We start from the raw sequence: 16,569 nt of genomic DNA, 5'->3' as shown, positions 1-16,569 counted from the left end.
GGATCACAAGTGAAGCAGGCAGACAAGAAAGCTCGGCTATGTCTGCATCCAAACAAGTTGCAGCAGAGAGGGGCATCGCCTCCTCAGAAGTACATCGTCAATCGGGTTTTCGCCGTTCTTCAGGTACACATAACTAAAACCCGAGAAATCCGACATCAACTGCTAATGAAAGCTCGAGATATCGATTAAACCCATATGAAAAAGCCCGGTTTTTGGTTATGTTTGCCATGCTCACTGACTCGAGCCATTCTGGAACCTGCAGGATGCATGGGCTGCGTAATGTATCGAGAGAAGGGTTCTCGAGCTAGACTGCTCGGTTCAAGGCCCTCCTGGTTTGGGTATAAACCCTAATATACAGACCAATCCTTCTGGTTTTTCATCGATTTAGAGACTGTCAGGGTTTGAGTAAAAAATGTAAGAAGAATAAAAAAAGATCAAATGAAAAGTTTTTTTTTTCCTGCAAAATAGTCAGATGAACATTCCCTGTGTTCTCCCTTCTTCCATAACTCATGTTCTACATGAAACAAACTACTTCTTGAACAAATTATTCAACGAAACGAATCACACTTCAATGAATCTAATGAAACTCATTTTAAGCAGTGTTCCCACCACATCATTGCTATCAACGGTCGAAGCAGCAAGCAAAAAGAGCTCGGGTAAAAAGAGAAACTGACTGAAGAGAGAGTTGGTCACTTTTTTCGGGTGATGACTCTATGGGTGAGATCGATGAGTGCACGCCTACACCTTTTCACCTCTTCATCATCGGTTTCGGGTAGCGACCTAATAGCCACAGCAGCAAGGTTGGCGTGCTCCAAAGCCAGTTCTCTCGTCCTTTGTATTCCCCTGCTCTTTCCGAGGTACTCAAGCGCCTATTCACAAAAATATAAAAGATGGGCATTTCAAAATCGGCGAAAAGAATCCAGAAAAACGATATGGATACATCAAAATCGTTCAAAGATGTGAATTTTCAGTACCCACAAAGCAAATAGAACAACACTGTATGAACTCACAATGTCAACGTTGTTCGGATTGTCAAATCCCTGATGAACAACTTCGATTAGTTGCGGGAATTCTTCCATTGCAAAGAGGATTGGAGCTGTTATGATCCCCTGCATCACGATTATATATGGTTATTATGACGAGGCCGAGAAGTTTTCGACTTTGAAGTTGAGGGTCTGAAAGAACAGAGCATATGTTTTTACATGCTGGAGAGAAGTCGATGTGCCTGTGAAAGCAAGGACATCCTCTATCAATTGGTATGCCAAACCCTGCAAAAAACAGAAACTTAGCTGATCAAAATGAAGTAGCTATCGAGAATGGAGTTGTGGATACAGTCGAGTTAACGAACCAGATTCTTCCCATACTCAAAAGCTAGCATGGCAACTTCTGCCGTTTGCCCGGCAAGAAGGGCAATGGCCTTGCAGCTATGTGAAATTAACGATGCAGTCTTATAATACGTCTTCTGCATATAGTAATCCATACTGCACTCACGAATAAACACATTTGCATGGTCTTTTTTTTCTTATATCTGAATCAAGGGTTTATATTGAGCACATACCATCGAGCAATGAAAACTCAGAAAAATATTTTGTAGACAGGAAATCGAAGGGCTCATCTGTTAAGGGATAGGCATAGGCTAAAGGCGAAGTAAGAATAGGTTATCACTATATCAAGCAAGAGAAGAAGAAGATGTACCTGAGACGCTGCTCGGATGTGCTACTCATCTGCATGGTCTCACCCGTAACAAGATGTTCCACAACTATTGCAAGCAACGATGCGACCTACGCACAAAGAAATAATGATTCATGACTTGCAGGGTAAAAACGTTTGTACTGTTGATGACACTGATGAATCTCGAGAAACGGCCTTCAAGTTTAAGTTGTCCATCAACATACACGTACGCTTAAGAAAAATAGAAAGAAGGGCAGAGACTCTGGAGAAGATGACTTCTTGAACGGGTATCGATAAAATTTTACTGCCTGAAGGAAATTTGAGGGGACCATTACTCTTCCTACCTCTGTATTTTCCAAGGAAGCGAGAGCCACACAAGCTCGAGAGAGCAAAAAGTCTCCGGCTAATACAGCTAGCTACATCATTAAGTCGAGTGTGAAATCTCAATAGCTGTTTCCAGCACAATTGTCAAAGATACTCAGTGATCTGACCACAAGGAACCTATTATCTGCCCATACCTTGTTTCCCTTTACAAGATTCAATGAACCAACACCGCGCCTTGTTTCTGCATCATCCAAGACACCATCATGGAGAAGGCTAGCAACCTACAATGAGTTAGCATAATAATAATCTCAATCAAGAAGCATCTCTAATTGTAAGAAACGATGGTAAAACGGTATAGCTCAGAGCAACATCCAAGGAAAATAAATCTAGCAACTAACATGTATCATCTCTGTGATTTCAGCTATACATCGTTGCCTTTCACGCAGTATATCTGCAGATTCACAAACTGATACTTCTGGTAAGCATACATTTAGAGCAGTTCCCATCAACAGCAAGACCTGAAAACATTGTATGCCTAATAAGTTTCACCAATTTGAAAAGATACAGAGAGAAGACTACTGAAGCTTCGGATGGGAGAGAGGCTAGCTTCAGATTGCGTGATGAAAAGATAAGACACAGATAGAGACTTGAAGAATTATTGCCATTACCGTAGGACGAAAGCGTTTTTCTTCAACCCCCATTTTAAAGAAATGCTCAGCTGAAGAGGCGAGCACCGGAACCTGGACAGCAGAAGATATATAAAAAACAAATCTAACTTTACTCAACATCAAATCCAGCGGCAAAACTGCATCCACAACTGCCATGAACACAATAAATCAAATCAAAACATACCAAATGTGGAATATTAGTGAGCAAATACCTCAGCAACAACCATTGCTCGCAAGTTATTACCGAGAAGAGACAGCTCATCAGCGACAAGCAAGAACGGGTCAACCTCCTCCTGGAAAAGGAAAGTTTCACTCTTACAATAAAGGGCAGAATGAAGAGCAATATGGAATGACACAACCAAGAAGGGTTGACCAAAATTCAGTAACAAATAGATATGAGGATAAAACAAAACAATGAGAGAACGGAAATTAGGACAACCTCTTGTCGAGTCAAAGCGCATGTCCAACTTAAGAATAGTCTTAGAAGTTTAAGCTGTAGAGTAGGAGAAAGAAAACTAAGGAATGTGGTAAGCAGATGAGACAGAGACAGATTAGATTTCAAACCTCAACTAAGGAGCTGCTCTCACGATAGAGTTGATGTCTAAAATTACCAAAAACAGGACATCTCCATGGATATGATCCTCTGAAACCGAAGCTCTCCTAAAAAACATCATAAATAATAAAAGGAAAAACATACATTGGTTAGAGCCACTAATTATAACATTCTGAAAAAAAAAAGTACAAGAACAATAATCACATCTGCTGCCCGAGAAACCCGTGGAGCCTGTAAATGTTAGAATAATCTCGTTAACCATTAAAAGCTTCATTCTCTTTGATCATTTTTCACATTCCATATTATTGTTGTTTGAGAAAGAAACATAAAATTTTTCTACATGTGGTATCAGTCCCTGGTTCAAAGATACATATGGATTCCGGAAAAAAAAACAAGTCCTCGGTGCACCGTATGTCTTGAAATTAGTCTTCAGTAAGTGCTATGAGAGGGAGCACAGGTAATTTGTCACGACGAACTAAACGAGGGTGCCATTGAAAGAAAGGAATATCGACCACGATGGTATTGGCAACAATGGTGATTGGTTTGTTACAATGGAGATAAGAGTGCCGGTGAAAGAAAAAAGCGTCTCTCCGCAATCTCTTTTACCAACGACGACAAAGAATGCATGTATACCCAGAAAAATGAAGAAGGTGTACCGTTGTTAGAGGGAAGTGCCACCCTCTAATACAAACTACGTTGTGTGGTATGTGGTGCAATCGAAAAGGTTCGTAGACCCTCAGAATGCAATGATGGTGGTATTTGGAATCATTTATCAATGTATTAGTGAAATGTCTTAGCGTAGTTCGGTGAAACGGTGTCTCCAAAAGAAACGTGGGACACTTTCAAAACGTTGGACTTTGATGCTTATTCAAACTCTACCGTGGGAGCATGAATGATAGATCGTTGAAAGAATGAAAAAAAGGTGAGAAATATGAAGATTAGAGGTGAAGTTGTTAGAATAATCTTATATGATTTCCTTTTCATTATTTTTGTTTTAATTTGATTATTTTATTTGCAAATATCAGAGAATATGACGTAAAACCGAAATGAATGGAAAAGAATGATTCATGCGGCCGATCTCAAATAAACTTGGGATTAAGACGATGTTGTTGTTGTATTTTATTTGGTAAGTATTGAACCTATTATTGGTAATTGGTGAGATACATGCCATTACCATTAAAAAGGCTATAAAAAGCCTTTGGAGACAAATGAAACAGAGATGAATGTCTCTCGTTAACCATTAAGAGTTTCATCATTTTTCACATTCCATCTTGTTGTTTTATTGGGTAAAGAAACATAAAATTTTTCTACAGTGAGTTCACGAGGCCAATCAGAACATAAACCATGCCAATCCATTCCCTTGAAAACCCAACATCAAAACTACAACAATCCTAAATCGAAGATACCCTAATCGCATGATGATCTTTCCAGACAAGGTGAATGAGTAGTTACCTCCTGTGTTGAGTCAGGACGAGAATGATCTTGTCCGGGCACGTGGAGGTGCCGATGAGGACCGATAAAAGAAGGGTAGCAAAAGAAGCTTCGTTTTCTCGGAAACTTGGAGGAAATCCGGGAAAATCCTCCGCGAAATGACATCGGCTTTCTCTCTTGAACACTATTCCCGAGAAGCTCGCAGATTTACAGAATCTGAATAGAACCCAGATCGAATAGCAACAAAAGGAACCGACATGGCTTCTTTCCTTCCCTGAGATCATTAGTTGATCAATCATTGAAATCGTTTTATGACGACGCATGTCCAGCCATGAAAATGTTTGACGTGAAGAGGGAAAAAGAAAGGAAGAGCGACAAAGACAAGACGAGTGGATTTAAGGTATCCACTCCCCGAGGGCTCCAGGGTTTTAATGCCAAATTTTATTAATATATTTTTATGGGATTTTCTTTTTGATAAAATACCATATTTATAAAAAAAATGTAAATAATTTTTTTTTTATAATTTGAAATCTTATTTTATAAGTGGGTATTAATTTATATTTGATTTAAAAATATATCTATGTCAATTTCCTATTATTCTTTTTTGGATTGTATCAAAAAAGACATATATATGGACAACCGTTACTGAGTGTCTGAACGGAACTGAGATAATCAACAAGAAAAGGAACGTCCACACTCTATGAAGAAGCCAAGAAGGATCACAAGTGAAGAAGGCAGACCAGAAAGCTCCGCCGCTATGTCTGCATCCAGACAAGTTGCAGCAGAGAGGGGCATGGCCAAACGGGTTTTCGCCATTCTTCAGGTACGTATAACTGATACCCGAGAAATCCGACATCAACTGCTAACCAAAGCTTGAGATATCAGTTAAACACATGAAAAAGCTCCGGTTTTTGGTTATGTTTGCCATGTTCACTGACTCAATCCTCGGTTCAAGGCCCTCCTGGTTTCGGTATAATCCCTAATATACAGACCGACCCTTCTGGTTTGTCATCCGTTTAGAGACTGTCAGGGTTTGAGTAAACAATCTAAGAAGAATTAAAAAAGATCAAAATGAAAAGTTTGGCTTTTTTTTCTTTCCTGCAAATGAACATTCCCTGTGTCCTCCTTTCTTCCATAACTCATGTTCTACATGAAACAAGCTAATTCTTGAACAAATTATTCAACGAAACGTATCACACTTAAATGAATCGAATGAAACTCATTTTAAGCAGTTTTCCCACCACATCATTGCTATCAACGGCCGAAGTAGCAAGCCAAAAGAGCTCGGGTATAAAGAGAAACTGACTGAAGAGAGAGTTGGTCACTTTTTTCGGGTGATGACTCTATGGGTGAGATCAATGAGTGCACGCCTACACCTTTTCACCTCTTCATCGTCGGTTTCAGGTAACGACCTGATAGCCACAGCAGCGAGGTTGGCGTGCTCCAAGGCCAGCTCTCTCGTCCTTTGTATTCCCCTGCTCTTTCCGAGGTACTCCAGCGCCTATTTACAAAAATATAAAAGATGGGCATTCCAAAATCGGCGAAAAGAATCCAGAAAAACGATATGGATACATCAAAATCGTTCAAAGATGTGAATTTTCAGTACCCACAAAGCAAATAGAACAACACTGTGTATGAACTCACAATGTCAACGTTGTTCGGATTGTCAAATCCCTGATGAACAACTTCGATTAGTTGTGGGAATTCTTCCATTGCAAAGAGGATTGGAGCTGTTATTATTCCCTGTATCATGATTTTATATGGTTATTAAGATAAAGCTGAGAAGTTTTCGTCTTCGAAGTTGAGGGTCCGAAAGAACAGAGCATATGTTTTTACATGTTGGATATCAGATAGAGATCCTTTCCCGAGAGAAGTCGATGTGCCTGTGAAATCAAGGACATCATCTATCAATTGGTATGCCAAACCCTGCAAACAGAAACTTAGCTGATCAAAGGAAGTAGCGATCGAGAATGGAGTTGTGGATACAGTCAAGTAAACCAACCAGATTTTTCCCGTACTCAAAAGCTAGAATGGCAACTTCCGCCGTTTGGCCCGCAAGAAGGGCAATGGCCTTGCAGCTATTCGAAATCAAAGATGCAGTCTTGTAATACGTCTTCTGCATATAGTAGTCCATACTGCACTCACGAACATTCGCATTGAAAGTTTATAATCGAGCAGTGAAAAAGATTTCAAATATCAGAAAAGATTATGCAGAATAAGCATAGCTAACAATAGGTTATGACTATAATATATAAAGCAAGAGAGAAGAAGATGAACCTGTGACGCTGCTCGGATGTGCTACTCATCTGCATCGTTTCACCCGTAACAAGATGTTCAACAACTGTTGCAAGCAACGATACAACCTATGCCGCAAAGAAATAACGAGATTGATGACTTGCACGGTAAAAAAGTTCTCGCCTTGGCTCTGGAAAAGATGATTTCTTGAAATGGCCTTGATAAAATTTTTCTGTTTGAAGGAAATTTAAGGGGACCATTAATCTGCGTACCTCGGTATTTTTCAAAGAAGCAAGAGCCACACAAGCTCGGGAGAGCAAAAAGTCTCCGGCTAACACAGCTAGCTACATCATTTAAGTCGAGGGTGAAATCTCAATGGCAGTTTCCAACACAATTATCAAAGATACTCAATGATCTGACCACAGAAGAAGCTATTATCTGCCCATTACCTTGTTTCCCATCACAAGATTCAATGAACCGATACCGCGCCTTGTATCTGCGTCATCCAAGACATCATCATGCAAAAGGCTCGCAACCTACAATGAGTAAGCACAATAATCTCAATCAAGAAGCACATCTCAAAACTCTGATCTTAAGAAACGATGGTAACAAAAGGTATAGCAACTAACGTGTATCATCTCTGTGATTTCAGCTATACACTGTTGCCTTGCACGTAGTTCTGATGCGTGTATATCTGGTAAACGTACATTTAGAGCAGTTGCCATCAACAGCAGGACCTGAAAATATTACATGTCTAATAAGTTTCTTTCATTTGAAACATACAGGAAAAAAAAAACTCATGAGAGAAGACAGCTGAAGCTTCGGATGGGAGAGAGGCTATCTCCATAATACAAAATATACGATAATAATAGTGAAATGATGGGAAACCAGACATGGAATTTCAGATTGTGCGATGAAAAGATAAGACACAGATAGAGACTTGGAAGAATCATTGCCATTACCGTAGGACGAAAGCGCTTTCCTTCAACCCCCATTTTAAAGAAATACTCGGCTGCAGAGGCAAGCATCGGAACCTAGACAGAAGAAGATAGATTTGGAAACAAAATCGATGTATAACTTCACTCAACATCAATTCCAGTGGCAAACCTACTTCAACCATTCCCACATGACATGAACACACTAAATCAAATCAAAAGATACCAAGTGTGAAATATTAGTAAGTAAATACCTCAGCAACGACCATTGCTCGCAATTTATTACCGAGAAGGGACAGCTCATCGGCAACAAGCAAGAACGGGTCAAGCTCCTCCTGGAAAAGGAAAGTCACTCTTTCAGTAAAGGGCAGAAAGATGAGCAAATATGGAATGACACAACCAAGAAGGATTCACCAAATTCAGCAACGAATACTAACAAAGCACGACAACCAATTCGGTACGAGGATTAATAAAACAAATAAGAACAGATATTAGGACAATGGAACGGATAACTCTTATCGAGTCAAAGCCCATGTCCAGCTTAAGTATAGCGGAAATCTAATCCTAGAAGCTCAAAGTTTCAAGCTTTGGAGTAGAGAACAGAAAACCAAGGGATGAGACAGGTAGGTTCAAACCTCAACTAAGGAGCTGCTCTGATGATAGAGTTGATGTCTAAAATTGCCAAAAACAGGAGATCTCCATGAATAAGTTTCTCTGCAACCGAAGCCCTACTAAACAGCATAAATAATAACAGGAAAAACATACATTGATTAGGTCACTAATTACAAGTATCTGAAACTCTGAAAAACAAAACTCACGAGGGTGAAATCTCAATGGCAGTTTCCAACACAATTATCAAAGATACTCAATGATCTGACCACAGAAGAAGCTATTATCTGCCCATTACCTTGTTTCCCATCACAAGATTCAATGAACCGATACCGCGCCTTGTATCTGCGTCATCCAAGACATCATCATGCAAAAGGCTCGCAACCTACAATGAGTAAGCACAATAATCTCAATCAAGAAGCACATCTCAAAACTCTGATCTTAAGAAACGATGGTAACAAAAGGTATAGCAACTAACGTGTATCATCTCTGTGATTTCAGCTATACACTGTTGCCTTGCACGTAGTTCTGATGCGTGTATATCTGGTAAACGTACATTTAGAGCAGTTGCCATCAACAGCAGGACCTGAAAATATTACATGTCTAATAAGTTTCTTTCATTTGAAACATACAGGAAAAAAAAAACTCATGAGAGAAGACAGCTGAAGCTTCGGATGGGAGAGAGGCTATCTCCATAATACAAAATATACGATAATAATAGTGAAATGATGGGAAACCAGACATGGAATTTCAGATTGTGCGATGAAAAGATAAGACACAGATAGAGACTTGGAAGAATCATTGCCATTACCGTAGGACGAAAGCGCTTTCCTTCAACCCCCATTTTAAAGAAATACTCGGCTGCAGAGGCAAGCATCGGAACCTAGACAGAAGAAGATAGATTTGGAAACAAAATCGATGTATAACTTCACTCAACATCAATTCCAGTGGCAAACCTACTTCAACCATTCCCACATGACATGAACACACTAAATCAAATCAAAAGATACCAAGTGTGAAATATTAGTAAGTAAATACCTCAGCAACGACCATTGCTCGCAATTTATTACCGAGAAGGGACAGCTCATCGGCAACAAGCAAGAACGGGTCAAGCTCCTCCTGGAAAAGGAAAGTCACTCTTTCAGTAAAGGGCAGAAAGATGAGCAAATATGGAATGACACAACCAAGAAGGATTCACCAAATTCAGCAACGAATACTAACAAAGCACGACAACCAATTCGGTACGAGGATTAATAAAACAAATAAGAACAGATATTAGGACAATGGAACGGATAACTCTTATCGAGTCAAAGCCCATGTCCAGCTTAAGTATAGCGGAAATCTAATCCTAGAAGCTCAAAGTTTCAAGCTTTGGAGTAGAGAACAGAAAACCAAGGGATGAGACAGGTAGGTTCAAACCTCAACTAAGGAGCTGCTCTGATGATAGAGTTGATGTCTAAAATTGCCAAAAACAGGAGATCTCCATGAATAAGTTTCTCTGCAACCGAAGCCCTACTAAACAGCATAAATAATAACAGGAAAAACATACATTGATTAGGTCACTAATTACAAGTATCTGAAACTCTGAAAAACAAAACTCATGTCAACATGTTCTCTCTCTCTCTCTCTCTCTCTCTCTCTCTCTCTCTCTCTCTCTCTCTCCCTCTCTCTCTCACACACGCACACAGAGAGAGCATTGACAAGCAATAAACAATCGTCAAATCTCCAACAAGAACCCATGAAAACATTCAGGAAAAAAATAATTATTGGGTGATGATTCGATTCTCTCATGCTCTCACACATTTTCACGAAAATAATGAGGAAAGTATCTGCTGGTCTGAGGAAATCCACCAAACTAAGCTAGATAGCAACTAAATTTAAACCCTTTTTCATATAAAGCTACTAAAACTTTTGGAATCAGTTGGTTTTGAACCCCAATAAACCCAACATCGAAACCCACAACAATCCTAAATCGAAGATACCCTAATCGAATGATGATGTTTTCAGACAAGATAAACGAGCAATTACCTCCTGTGCAGAGCCAGGGCGAGAATGATCTTGATCGAGCACCACGAGGTGCCGATGAGAGCCGAGAAAAGAAGGGCAGAGAAAGAAGCTTCGTTTTCTCGGAAAGTTGGAAGAAATCCGAGAAAATCCCCTGCAAAATAACATTCTAATCCTCTCGAATCCAAACAGGGAAACTAAGAATCACCCCTCCCAAAAAAAGCTCGCAAATTTTCATAATCTGATAAGAACCCAGGTCGAATGGCAACAAAAGGAATCGACTTTGCCCTTTTTTCTCTTTTTTTTCCTTGAGACCATTAGTTGATCAGTCATTAAGATCGTCTAATGACGACGACGAATGTCAGCCATGAAAATGTTTGTAAGGAGAAAGAAAACACGACTTTTTGTTTCCTCTCTCTCTTGGAGCAAACAAGTGGGGTTTTAGGGCTTCAGGGTTTTAATGCCAAATTTTTATTAATTTATTAATCTGTCTTGTAGGGTAGTTTTTTTAGTTAATAACCGAACAATGGATATGATTTAAACCACTATAATTATAATCATACCGAATTAAATATAAAACCGAATGGTTATGATTTTTTTTAAACCGAATCCGAATCCAAACTGAATAAAAAAATAATCGAAAAATCGTAATTTTTTTAAGAAAATAAGTATTTTTGTAGTAACCGAACCGAATACAAAAAATTAAACAGTTATAGGCGAAATTAAAATCAAATGGAATCCAAATCAAAATCCGATTGACCCACTCTACGGTCTTGTGTTGCTTTTTTGTTCATTCAAGGGGATTTTAGAGGAAAATTTTGGACATGTTTATTAAAAAACAATATTCATTGCGATTACAAAAGTATTTTTAATTTTTATATTAGCCTTTAGATTTTACTCTAGGATTTAGTTTCTATTTTAAAATTTTTATATTAAAAATCTTCAAATAATTACACCATGGTTCGGTTTTTCTTAATGACAGCGCAGAGACCATTCCGAATTACATGATCATATCTATCAATGGTATAAATTTTGCATATTCCATTCCAAAGAACCGAACCATATCGAACCAAAAAATTCGGTATTTTTTTATTCCAAATTTTTCGAACAATATTAATTTTATAAAAACTAAATTTTCTAAAATCGAATCGAAACAAATTTTAAAAAACTCCGAAAAAGAAAATTTTTTAAGATCTAATTTCTTTTAGTAAAAATCGGAACAGAACCGAACCGAAGTCAAACCGGACTGCATATTGTATTCAGAGCATTTACCTAATAGCTTTTAAGCAAATCAATCTTTATAAAAACGTATTGAGAGTCCCCCGTACATGTACAATAATAATATCCACACAATCGCCACTACTGCATCCTGAATCCGAGAAGAAGAAGACATAAGTCTGTTGAAAACTAAAACTGAAAAAACAGAATCAAATGTCTGAATCCAATCCAGACAACGAAGCTCTGCTCCAATGGCAACACACACACAGTTCCCACTTCATATTCTCATCCCTGCAACATGTTGTCGGTATTCACAGTTTCACAACAGTTCCATGGAACCACCAACCCCCACAACAAAAGACGAAAAAAAACTTGCAAATCTTTTTTCCTGTATAATTTCCAAGACCATATCACCGGACAACCATAACCGAGTGTTCTGAACCGAGAAAAAATCAAGAATGAAGACGAATACCGAGCATTTTGAACCGAGAAAATCAAGAAGAAAACGAGCGTTCATACTCTTAAGAAGAAGCTACGGCCATGGCAGTGCCACCTGAAAAATCCAAGATGTGAATGACAGATTCAGTTCATGCAAGTGCAAGGTGTCATCTTTTGTTTTCATCTCGGTTTCTTTGGCTATCAGAAACTTCATACATATAGTTCAATGCATTTCATAAGCATGCTCGGTACTTACCATCGCTGCCTTCCTCTTTTTCTTCGTCTATTGTTTTCCAGACAATGTCTTTCAGCCCCGCGGTAAGGGTCTTGTAAAACTTTAAAAAAAAAAAAACCAGGGAAAACGGGCAAGACGAGAGGCTAGTTCAGATTCTTTAACCACATACAAGAGCAGATGATTCCTAGACGATCTTCGGTAACTCAAACCATTGACAATAAACTTGATTTTAGTTAAAAGGTGCCTTAGTTCAAAACCCGTGGGAGAAGAATCAAGATTTAGGGTAACATACCTTGTGAAATTCCAAGGTGTCACCACCGGATTTTCGGACTTCAACCATATAAAGTGACGGTGCCACTTGAAATACCTTAAAATATAAAAAAGAAGGAATTTTATTTTGAAACAAGATTCAACCAACCAACCTCAAGAAATTATGAAAATACCTCAGTGGCCACTGCTAAATGACCCTTGCGTCCTTCCTTCTCCCCTAAGAGTTTCATCTAAAATCAGATAACAGAAGATGTAAGGGTCTAACCTGGAAGAGGATGGTAATGCATATATTTTCGGTATATACATACAGGTAGATAGATATGAAGTGTGAGTATTCCAACCTTGTAGTTATTTTTCTTAACATCAAACCCCAAAGGTGCAGCAGCTGCCTCAATTTTTGAGATTATATCATTAGCATTGCATTTGGAGGTAAATCTCGTTTTGCGTTTAACAAGCCCCTGAAATCAAAAATCACTGATTTGAGAGGAAGACTTCAACCAGAATAAGTTTAACTGTTACTACTAAGCTTTCATGAAAGGAAACCTATTCGTCTTTAGCTCCAATGAAATCGAGAAAAGAGAAAAACCGAAGAGAAGATCAAACCCGAAAAGAAAAGAAGAAACTTGGCAAGCTAACAAATGGCAACAATGAAATCCCAAAATCTCAAAGTATCATACCATTTGTTTCTCGAAAAGAGTACCGAGATTGAGACCCTGAGAAGTTGAGATCAGCTCAAAGGCATTCATAGATACGGGTGCCGAAGCTCCTACTTCTCTTCTCTCCACAACAAGATTCCTAGAATCCTATAAACCGACAAGCAAAAAACCAACCAATCAGGCATGTTTTGGCCACACTACGATCTGATAAAGATGCAAAAGAGAACAGAATACAAAAATTAAAAAAAAAATAATCGGAAGCCTTTACCCCAGATTCGTCAAAAATTGCATCAACGTCATCGAGGCTGACATCAGCATGCTCAAATGCAGGTGCCTTGTATCCTTTCTTAAACCACTCATTTTCAATGACTTCAGCAAATTTGATCCTCTATTCAATATGAAATCGGCGTCAAAGTCTAGAATTTCAATCACTCTGGTAAAGCCAGAAGCTTGAATAACACAGAACAAGGAATGAGAAAATACGAAAACAAGAAGAAGAAAAAAATACCGTTGCTGGATTCGGGTCAAGGATCCGTTTGATCAACTTCTTAGCACTTGTAGAGAACCAGGGGGGACAAGTAAAGTCCGCCTTAAATATCTGTGTTCGTTAAGAAAGGAGACTCATGACATGAACTTTCACATAGAATGCAAAAAATGAATACACGCAGAAGAAGGAAGAGCAAGCGAGGAACAAAATAGTTGACACCTTTTTATATAATGACATGAGATTAGGATCTTCGAAAGGTAAATAACCGGCCATTAGGACAAAAAGAATCACACCACACGACCACAAATCAGCCTTGGCTCCATCATATCCCTTGTTGTTGATAACCTATACAGACCGAAGCAGAAATTATTAGAACAAAAACAAAACAAAATATTAAAAAAATAAAACAATACCCGGTTTGCAGTCAAGTGAATAATACCTCAGGAGCAACATAGTTTGGAGTTCCACAAGTTGTGTGAAGCAGTCCATCCTCCTAAATAAGAAGAATCATAACATCAGCTTTAACGTTTTCGTGAAATTCTTTCTTCTTAGATTAGATGCCACAGTTTTTTAATTATACCGTATTGTAAGTTTATAACATTGTTCATATCAAAGTATATATACAATAAGACGGCATAGTGCTCACCCGAACTTGCTGAGGTAGAGCACTCAACCCAAAATCAGACACTTTAAGAGCTCCATTTGCATCAAGAAGCAAATTCTCCGGCTGCAAGAAGAAATCAAACAAGATGCCACAGCTCATTGACAAACTAAACCTTAACATTGAGATCAATTTACAAGCAAAAAAACCGAGTCAATGACCTTAAGATCTCTATGATAAACTCCTCTGCTATGGCAATAGTCAACTGCGTTAATAAGCTGCTGAAAGTATTTTCTTGCCTCGTCCTCCTTCAACCTCCCTTTACTTGACTAATCAAAGGATCAAAGAGTTAATACTTCTTCTTCACTCGGGCTCTCGAGTTATTAAGTTATCCAACGAAAAAACACATCTTTGGACCGAAACTTACAATTTTGTCGAAAAGCTCACCACCGGTCACGAATTCCAAAACAAAGTATATTTTGGTTTTGCTTGCCATCACCTGAAAGGAGAGAATACTATACCTTCAAAGAGAAGAATATAATATCTGTGTATATATATAATATAGTATATGCTGGGCAAGGGACCACATGCACTTACAAGCTTCCAATCAAAGCCATGTATCTGAATGAATGAAACTAAGAATGAGCATGCAGAAACAGATATTACAAGAACATGAAACTAGATCAAACCTCGTACATACGGATCACATTCGGGTGCTTGATCAGTTTCATGGTCGAGATCTCACGTTTAATCTGCGAACAAGGAACGATGTCGACATCAAAACTGAACAGTTCAAGTCAATCTCCATTGCAGGAGAAGGCTTTTATACCTGAGCGATCATCTTATTCTTCATGACCTTCTCTTTGTCAATGATCTTGATGGCGACGTTCTCTCCCGTTTCGACGTTCCTCGCGAACTTAACCTTCGCGAAGGTCCCTTCGCCGAGTGTCCTTCCGAGCTCGTACTTTCCGACTCTTGTCCTGCCCAGATTTCCCGAATTGCTCGCAGATCCCGACCGAGAAGCCATCTCTTGCTCTCGTCTGTAGATTCTCAGCTGTTCTTCTCCTCCTCAGATTACAGTGGCGATCGATCTCTTTTTAGCGTTCACAACCTCTTCTTCTTGCATGGTTGCCAAACCTGAGATTTAGCAACACTCATCTTGCTGGTGGAGATCTACAAATACCCAGATAACTGAAGAAGGTGCCCAGAAAAAACCCTAGAATCGGAGACCCAGAAGCCGGAACAAATTCAAATTCAAATATCGCGTGCGGAGAAAATTCCTGACGAGCGAAGAACACGACGCATCAAGTCCGCCGAATCCGATGAGAAAATAAACCGATAAAAATCACCAAGCCAATGAAAATCCGACGACGATGATCGAGAGTTTCGTAAAATCGGAAACTTTTTCCCGGCGGATTCCTGCGAGAAATCGACGCCGAGCGAGAGAGAGAGAGAGAGAGAGAGAGAGAGAGAGAGAGAGGGTAAACCAATAAAAATCTGCGGGGAGTCGATGTGGAAGGAGTTATAAAACAATTAAATTACATAAATCATTCGATATGATATACTTTATTAACATGGATTTATATTCACCTGCAAGTGTTATACGAGGAAGGCTTTATCTAATTAATTAATCTTTTTTTGTTAATAAATTAATTAATCTTCCATCTCTTGGTTATTAATCTTTCATTATAAAACGTTTTAATGATAGAAACTAATATTCAGGTCTCGCCTGCTTAGACAGAGATCCCAAACATTAATATTCAGATCATCTCTCATAAAAATCTATGATCAAATTATTTCGTACGTCTGAATCTGAGATTTAGATTTAGTCATAAATTAATTAATGGGTTTTAGTTGATAATAATATAATTTTATCCAAATCCAAACTTGGATGGATTTGAGATAAAAATTAAATATAATATTTTTATAAAATCCGTGAAAACGAATATGGATATCTCTAAAAATACATGTATCTATATCTAAATATTTAGACAAATAAAAATTTATCACCTGATTCTAGATTTAGAAAGATTAATTAGGCTGAATGTATAATACATCTCGTAATTATCAAAATAAAAAATAATAATAATAATCCTATCCAACATAATAATATTCTTCATTTTTTTGTTTTAAAATATAACTCTGGTATTTAAAAAATATATTTTTTATAAATATCCTTTTTTATATAGTTTGTGAATTGTTATTTTTTTAACATTTTGTAAAGAACCCACCCT

General features: G+C 38.3%; 3 protein-coding genes across 7 annotated transcripts; all 3 read right to left on the bottom strand.

The window, feature by feature from the left end:
• Window positions 1-464: 464 nt before the first annotated feature.
• On the bottom strand, window positions 465-4,939 carry LOC104820662 (solanesyl diphosphate synthase 3, chloroplastic/mitochondrial-like). Of its 2 annotated transcripts, none has more exons than XM_010551207.1 (12): window positions 4,669-4,939; window positions 3,228-3,323; window positions 2,876-2,956; window positions 2,664-2,735; window positions 2,394-2,513; window positions 2,190-2,276; window positions 2,016-2,087; window positions 1,696-1,781; window positions 1,349-1,481; window positions 1,203-1,268; window positions 1,011-1,109; window positions 465-869 (listed from the first exon to the last, which is right to left on the bottom strand). In XM_010551207.1, the coding sequence occupies exons 1-12, from the start codon at window positions 4,810-4,812 to the stop codon at window positions 690-692; spliced, it is 1,236 nt and encodes a 411-aa protein (XP_010549509.1). In that variant the 5' UTR covers window positions 4,813-4,939; the 3' UTR covers window positions 465-689. The 2 variants fall into 2 exon arrangements, with proteins under 2 accessions (XP_010549509.1, XP_010549510.1); XM_010551208.1 differs by having other exon boundaries at window positions 1,349-1,424.
• A 907-nt stretch (window positions 4,940-5,846) lies between these two features.
• LOC104820663 (solanesyl diphosphate synthase 3, chloroplastic/mitochondrial-like) lies at window positions 5,847-10,763 on the bottom strand. Of its 2 annotated transcripts, XM_010551209.2 has the most exons (12): window positions 10,455-10,763; window positions 9,846-9,938; window positions 9,465-9,545; window positions 9,238-9,309; window positions 8,905-9,012; window positions 8,725-8,811; window positions 7,155-7,226; window positions 6,925-7,010; window positions 6,650-6,782; window positions 6,484-6,573; window positions 6,292-6,390; window positions 5,847-6,148 (listed from the first exon to the last, which is right to left on the bottom strand). In XM_010551209.2, exons 1-12 carry the CDS (start codon window positions 10,596-10,598, stop codon window positions 5,969-5,971), a joined length of 1,245 nt encoding a protein of 414 aa, XP_010549511.1. In that variant the 5' UTR covers window positions 10,599-10,763; the 3' UTR covers window positions 5,847-5,968. The 2 variants fall into 2 exon arrangements, with proteins under 2 accessions (XP_010549511.1, XP_019058884.1); XM_019203339.1 differs by lacking the exons at window positions 8,725-8,811; window positions 8,905-9,012; window positions 9,238-9,309; ... (1 more) ...; window positions 9,846-9,938; window positions 10,455-10,763 and adding exons at window positions 7,332-7,418; window positions 7,512-7,619; window positions 7,845-7,916; window positions 8,072-8,152; window positions 8,453-8,550.
• A 961-nt stretch (window positions 10,764-11,724) lies between these two features.
• LOC104820659 (CBL-interacting serine/threonine-protein kinase 23) lies at window positions 11,725-15,809 on the bottom strand. 3 transcript variants are annotated; one of them, XM_010551202.1, is made up of 16 exons: window positions 15,165-15,809; window positions 15,025-15,087; window positions 14,763-14,834; window positions 14,557-14,664; window positions 14,381-14,461; window positions 14,174-14,227; window positions 13,954-14,079; window positions 13,756-13,845; window positions 13,516-13,635; window positions 13,269-13,394; window positions 12,933-13,049; window positions 12,765-12,821; window positions 12,614-12,688; window positions 12,343-12,421; window positions 12,168-12,201; window positions 11,725-11,939 (listed from the first exon to the last, which is right to left on the bottom strand). In XM_010551202.1, exons 1-15 carry the CDS (start codon window positions 15,360-15,362, stop codon window positions 12,170-12,172), a joined length of 1,398 nt encoding a protein of 465 aa, XP_010549504.1. In that variant the 5' UTR covers window positions 15,363-15,809; the 3' UTR covers window positions 11,725-11,939; window positions 12,168-12,169. The 3 variants fall into 3 exon arrangements, with proteins under 3 accessions (XP_010549504.1, XP_010549503.1, XP_019058887.1); XM_010551201.1 differs by having other exon boundaries at window positions 11,725-12,201; XM_019203342.1 differs by lacking the exons at window positions 11,725-11,939; window positions 12,168-12,201; window positions 12,343-12,421; ... (1 more) ...; window positions 12,765-12,821; window positions 12,933-13,049 and adding an exon at window positions 13,068-13,200 and having other exon boundaries at window positions 13,240-13,394.
• Between the last annotated feature and the right edge of the window lie 760 nt (window positions 15,810-16,569).

Source organism: Tarenaya hassleriana, unplaced genomic scaffold (genome assembly GCF_000463585.1).
Source record: "Tarenaya hassleriana unplaced genomic scaffold, ASM46358v1 Cleome31, whole genome shotgun sequence".
In the NCBI taxonomy this organism is placed as follows: Eukaryota; Viridiplantae; Streptophyta; class Magnoliopsida; order Brassicales; family Cleomaceae; genus Tarenaya; species Tarenaya hassleriana.
Note: the sequence above shows the minus strand (reverse complement) of the source record. Positions and strands in the feature narration are given on the sequence as shown.

What these genes read in the sequence shown, in the direction of transcription:
- LOC104820659 (XM_010551201.1), bottom strand. Translation starts at nt 15,362, where the DNA reads ATGGCTTCTCGGTCGGGATCTGCGAGCAATTCGGGAAATCTGGGCAGG. An exon ending in TTGACCCGAATCCAGCAACG is followed by an intron (nt 13,636 to 13,755) that starts GTATTTTTTTCT and finishes CATATTGAATAG; the next exon opens with AGGATCAAATTTGCTGAAGT. An exon ending in ACACCTTGGAATTTCACAAG is followed by an intron (nt 12,422 to 12,613) that starts GTATGTTACCCT and finishes TTTTTTTTAAAG; the next exon opens with TTTTACAAGACCCTTACCGC.
- LOC104820662 (XM_010551207.1), bottom strand. Translation starts at nt 4,812, where the DNA reads ATGTCATTTCGCGGAGGATTTTCCCGGATTTCCTCCAAGTTTCCGAGA. An exon ending in ACATCCGAGCAGCGTCTCAG is followed by an intron (nt 1,482 to 1,695) that starts GTACATCTTCTT and finishes TCGTGAGTGCAG; the next exon opens with TATGGATTACTATATGCAGA. An exon ending in CATCGACTTCTCTCCAGCAT is followed by an intron (nt 1,110 to 1,202) that starts GTAAAAACATAT and finishes ATCGTGATGCAG; the next exon opens with GGGATCATAACAGCTCCAAT.
- LOC104820663 (XM_010551209.2), bottom strand. Translation starts at nt 10,598, where the DNA reads ATGTTATTTTGCAGGGGATTTTCTCGGATTTCTTCCAACTTTCCGAGA. An exon ending in TTGAGTACGGGAAAAATCTG is followed by an intron (nt 6,574 to 6,649) that starts GTTGGTTTACTT and finishes TTCTGTTTGCAG; the next exon opens with GGTTTGGCATACCAATTGAT. An exon ending in CTCTATCTGATATCCAACAT is followed by an intron (nt 6,391 to 6,483) that starts GTAAAAACATAT and finishes ATCATGATACAG; the next exon opens with GGAATAATAACAGCTCCAAT.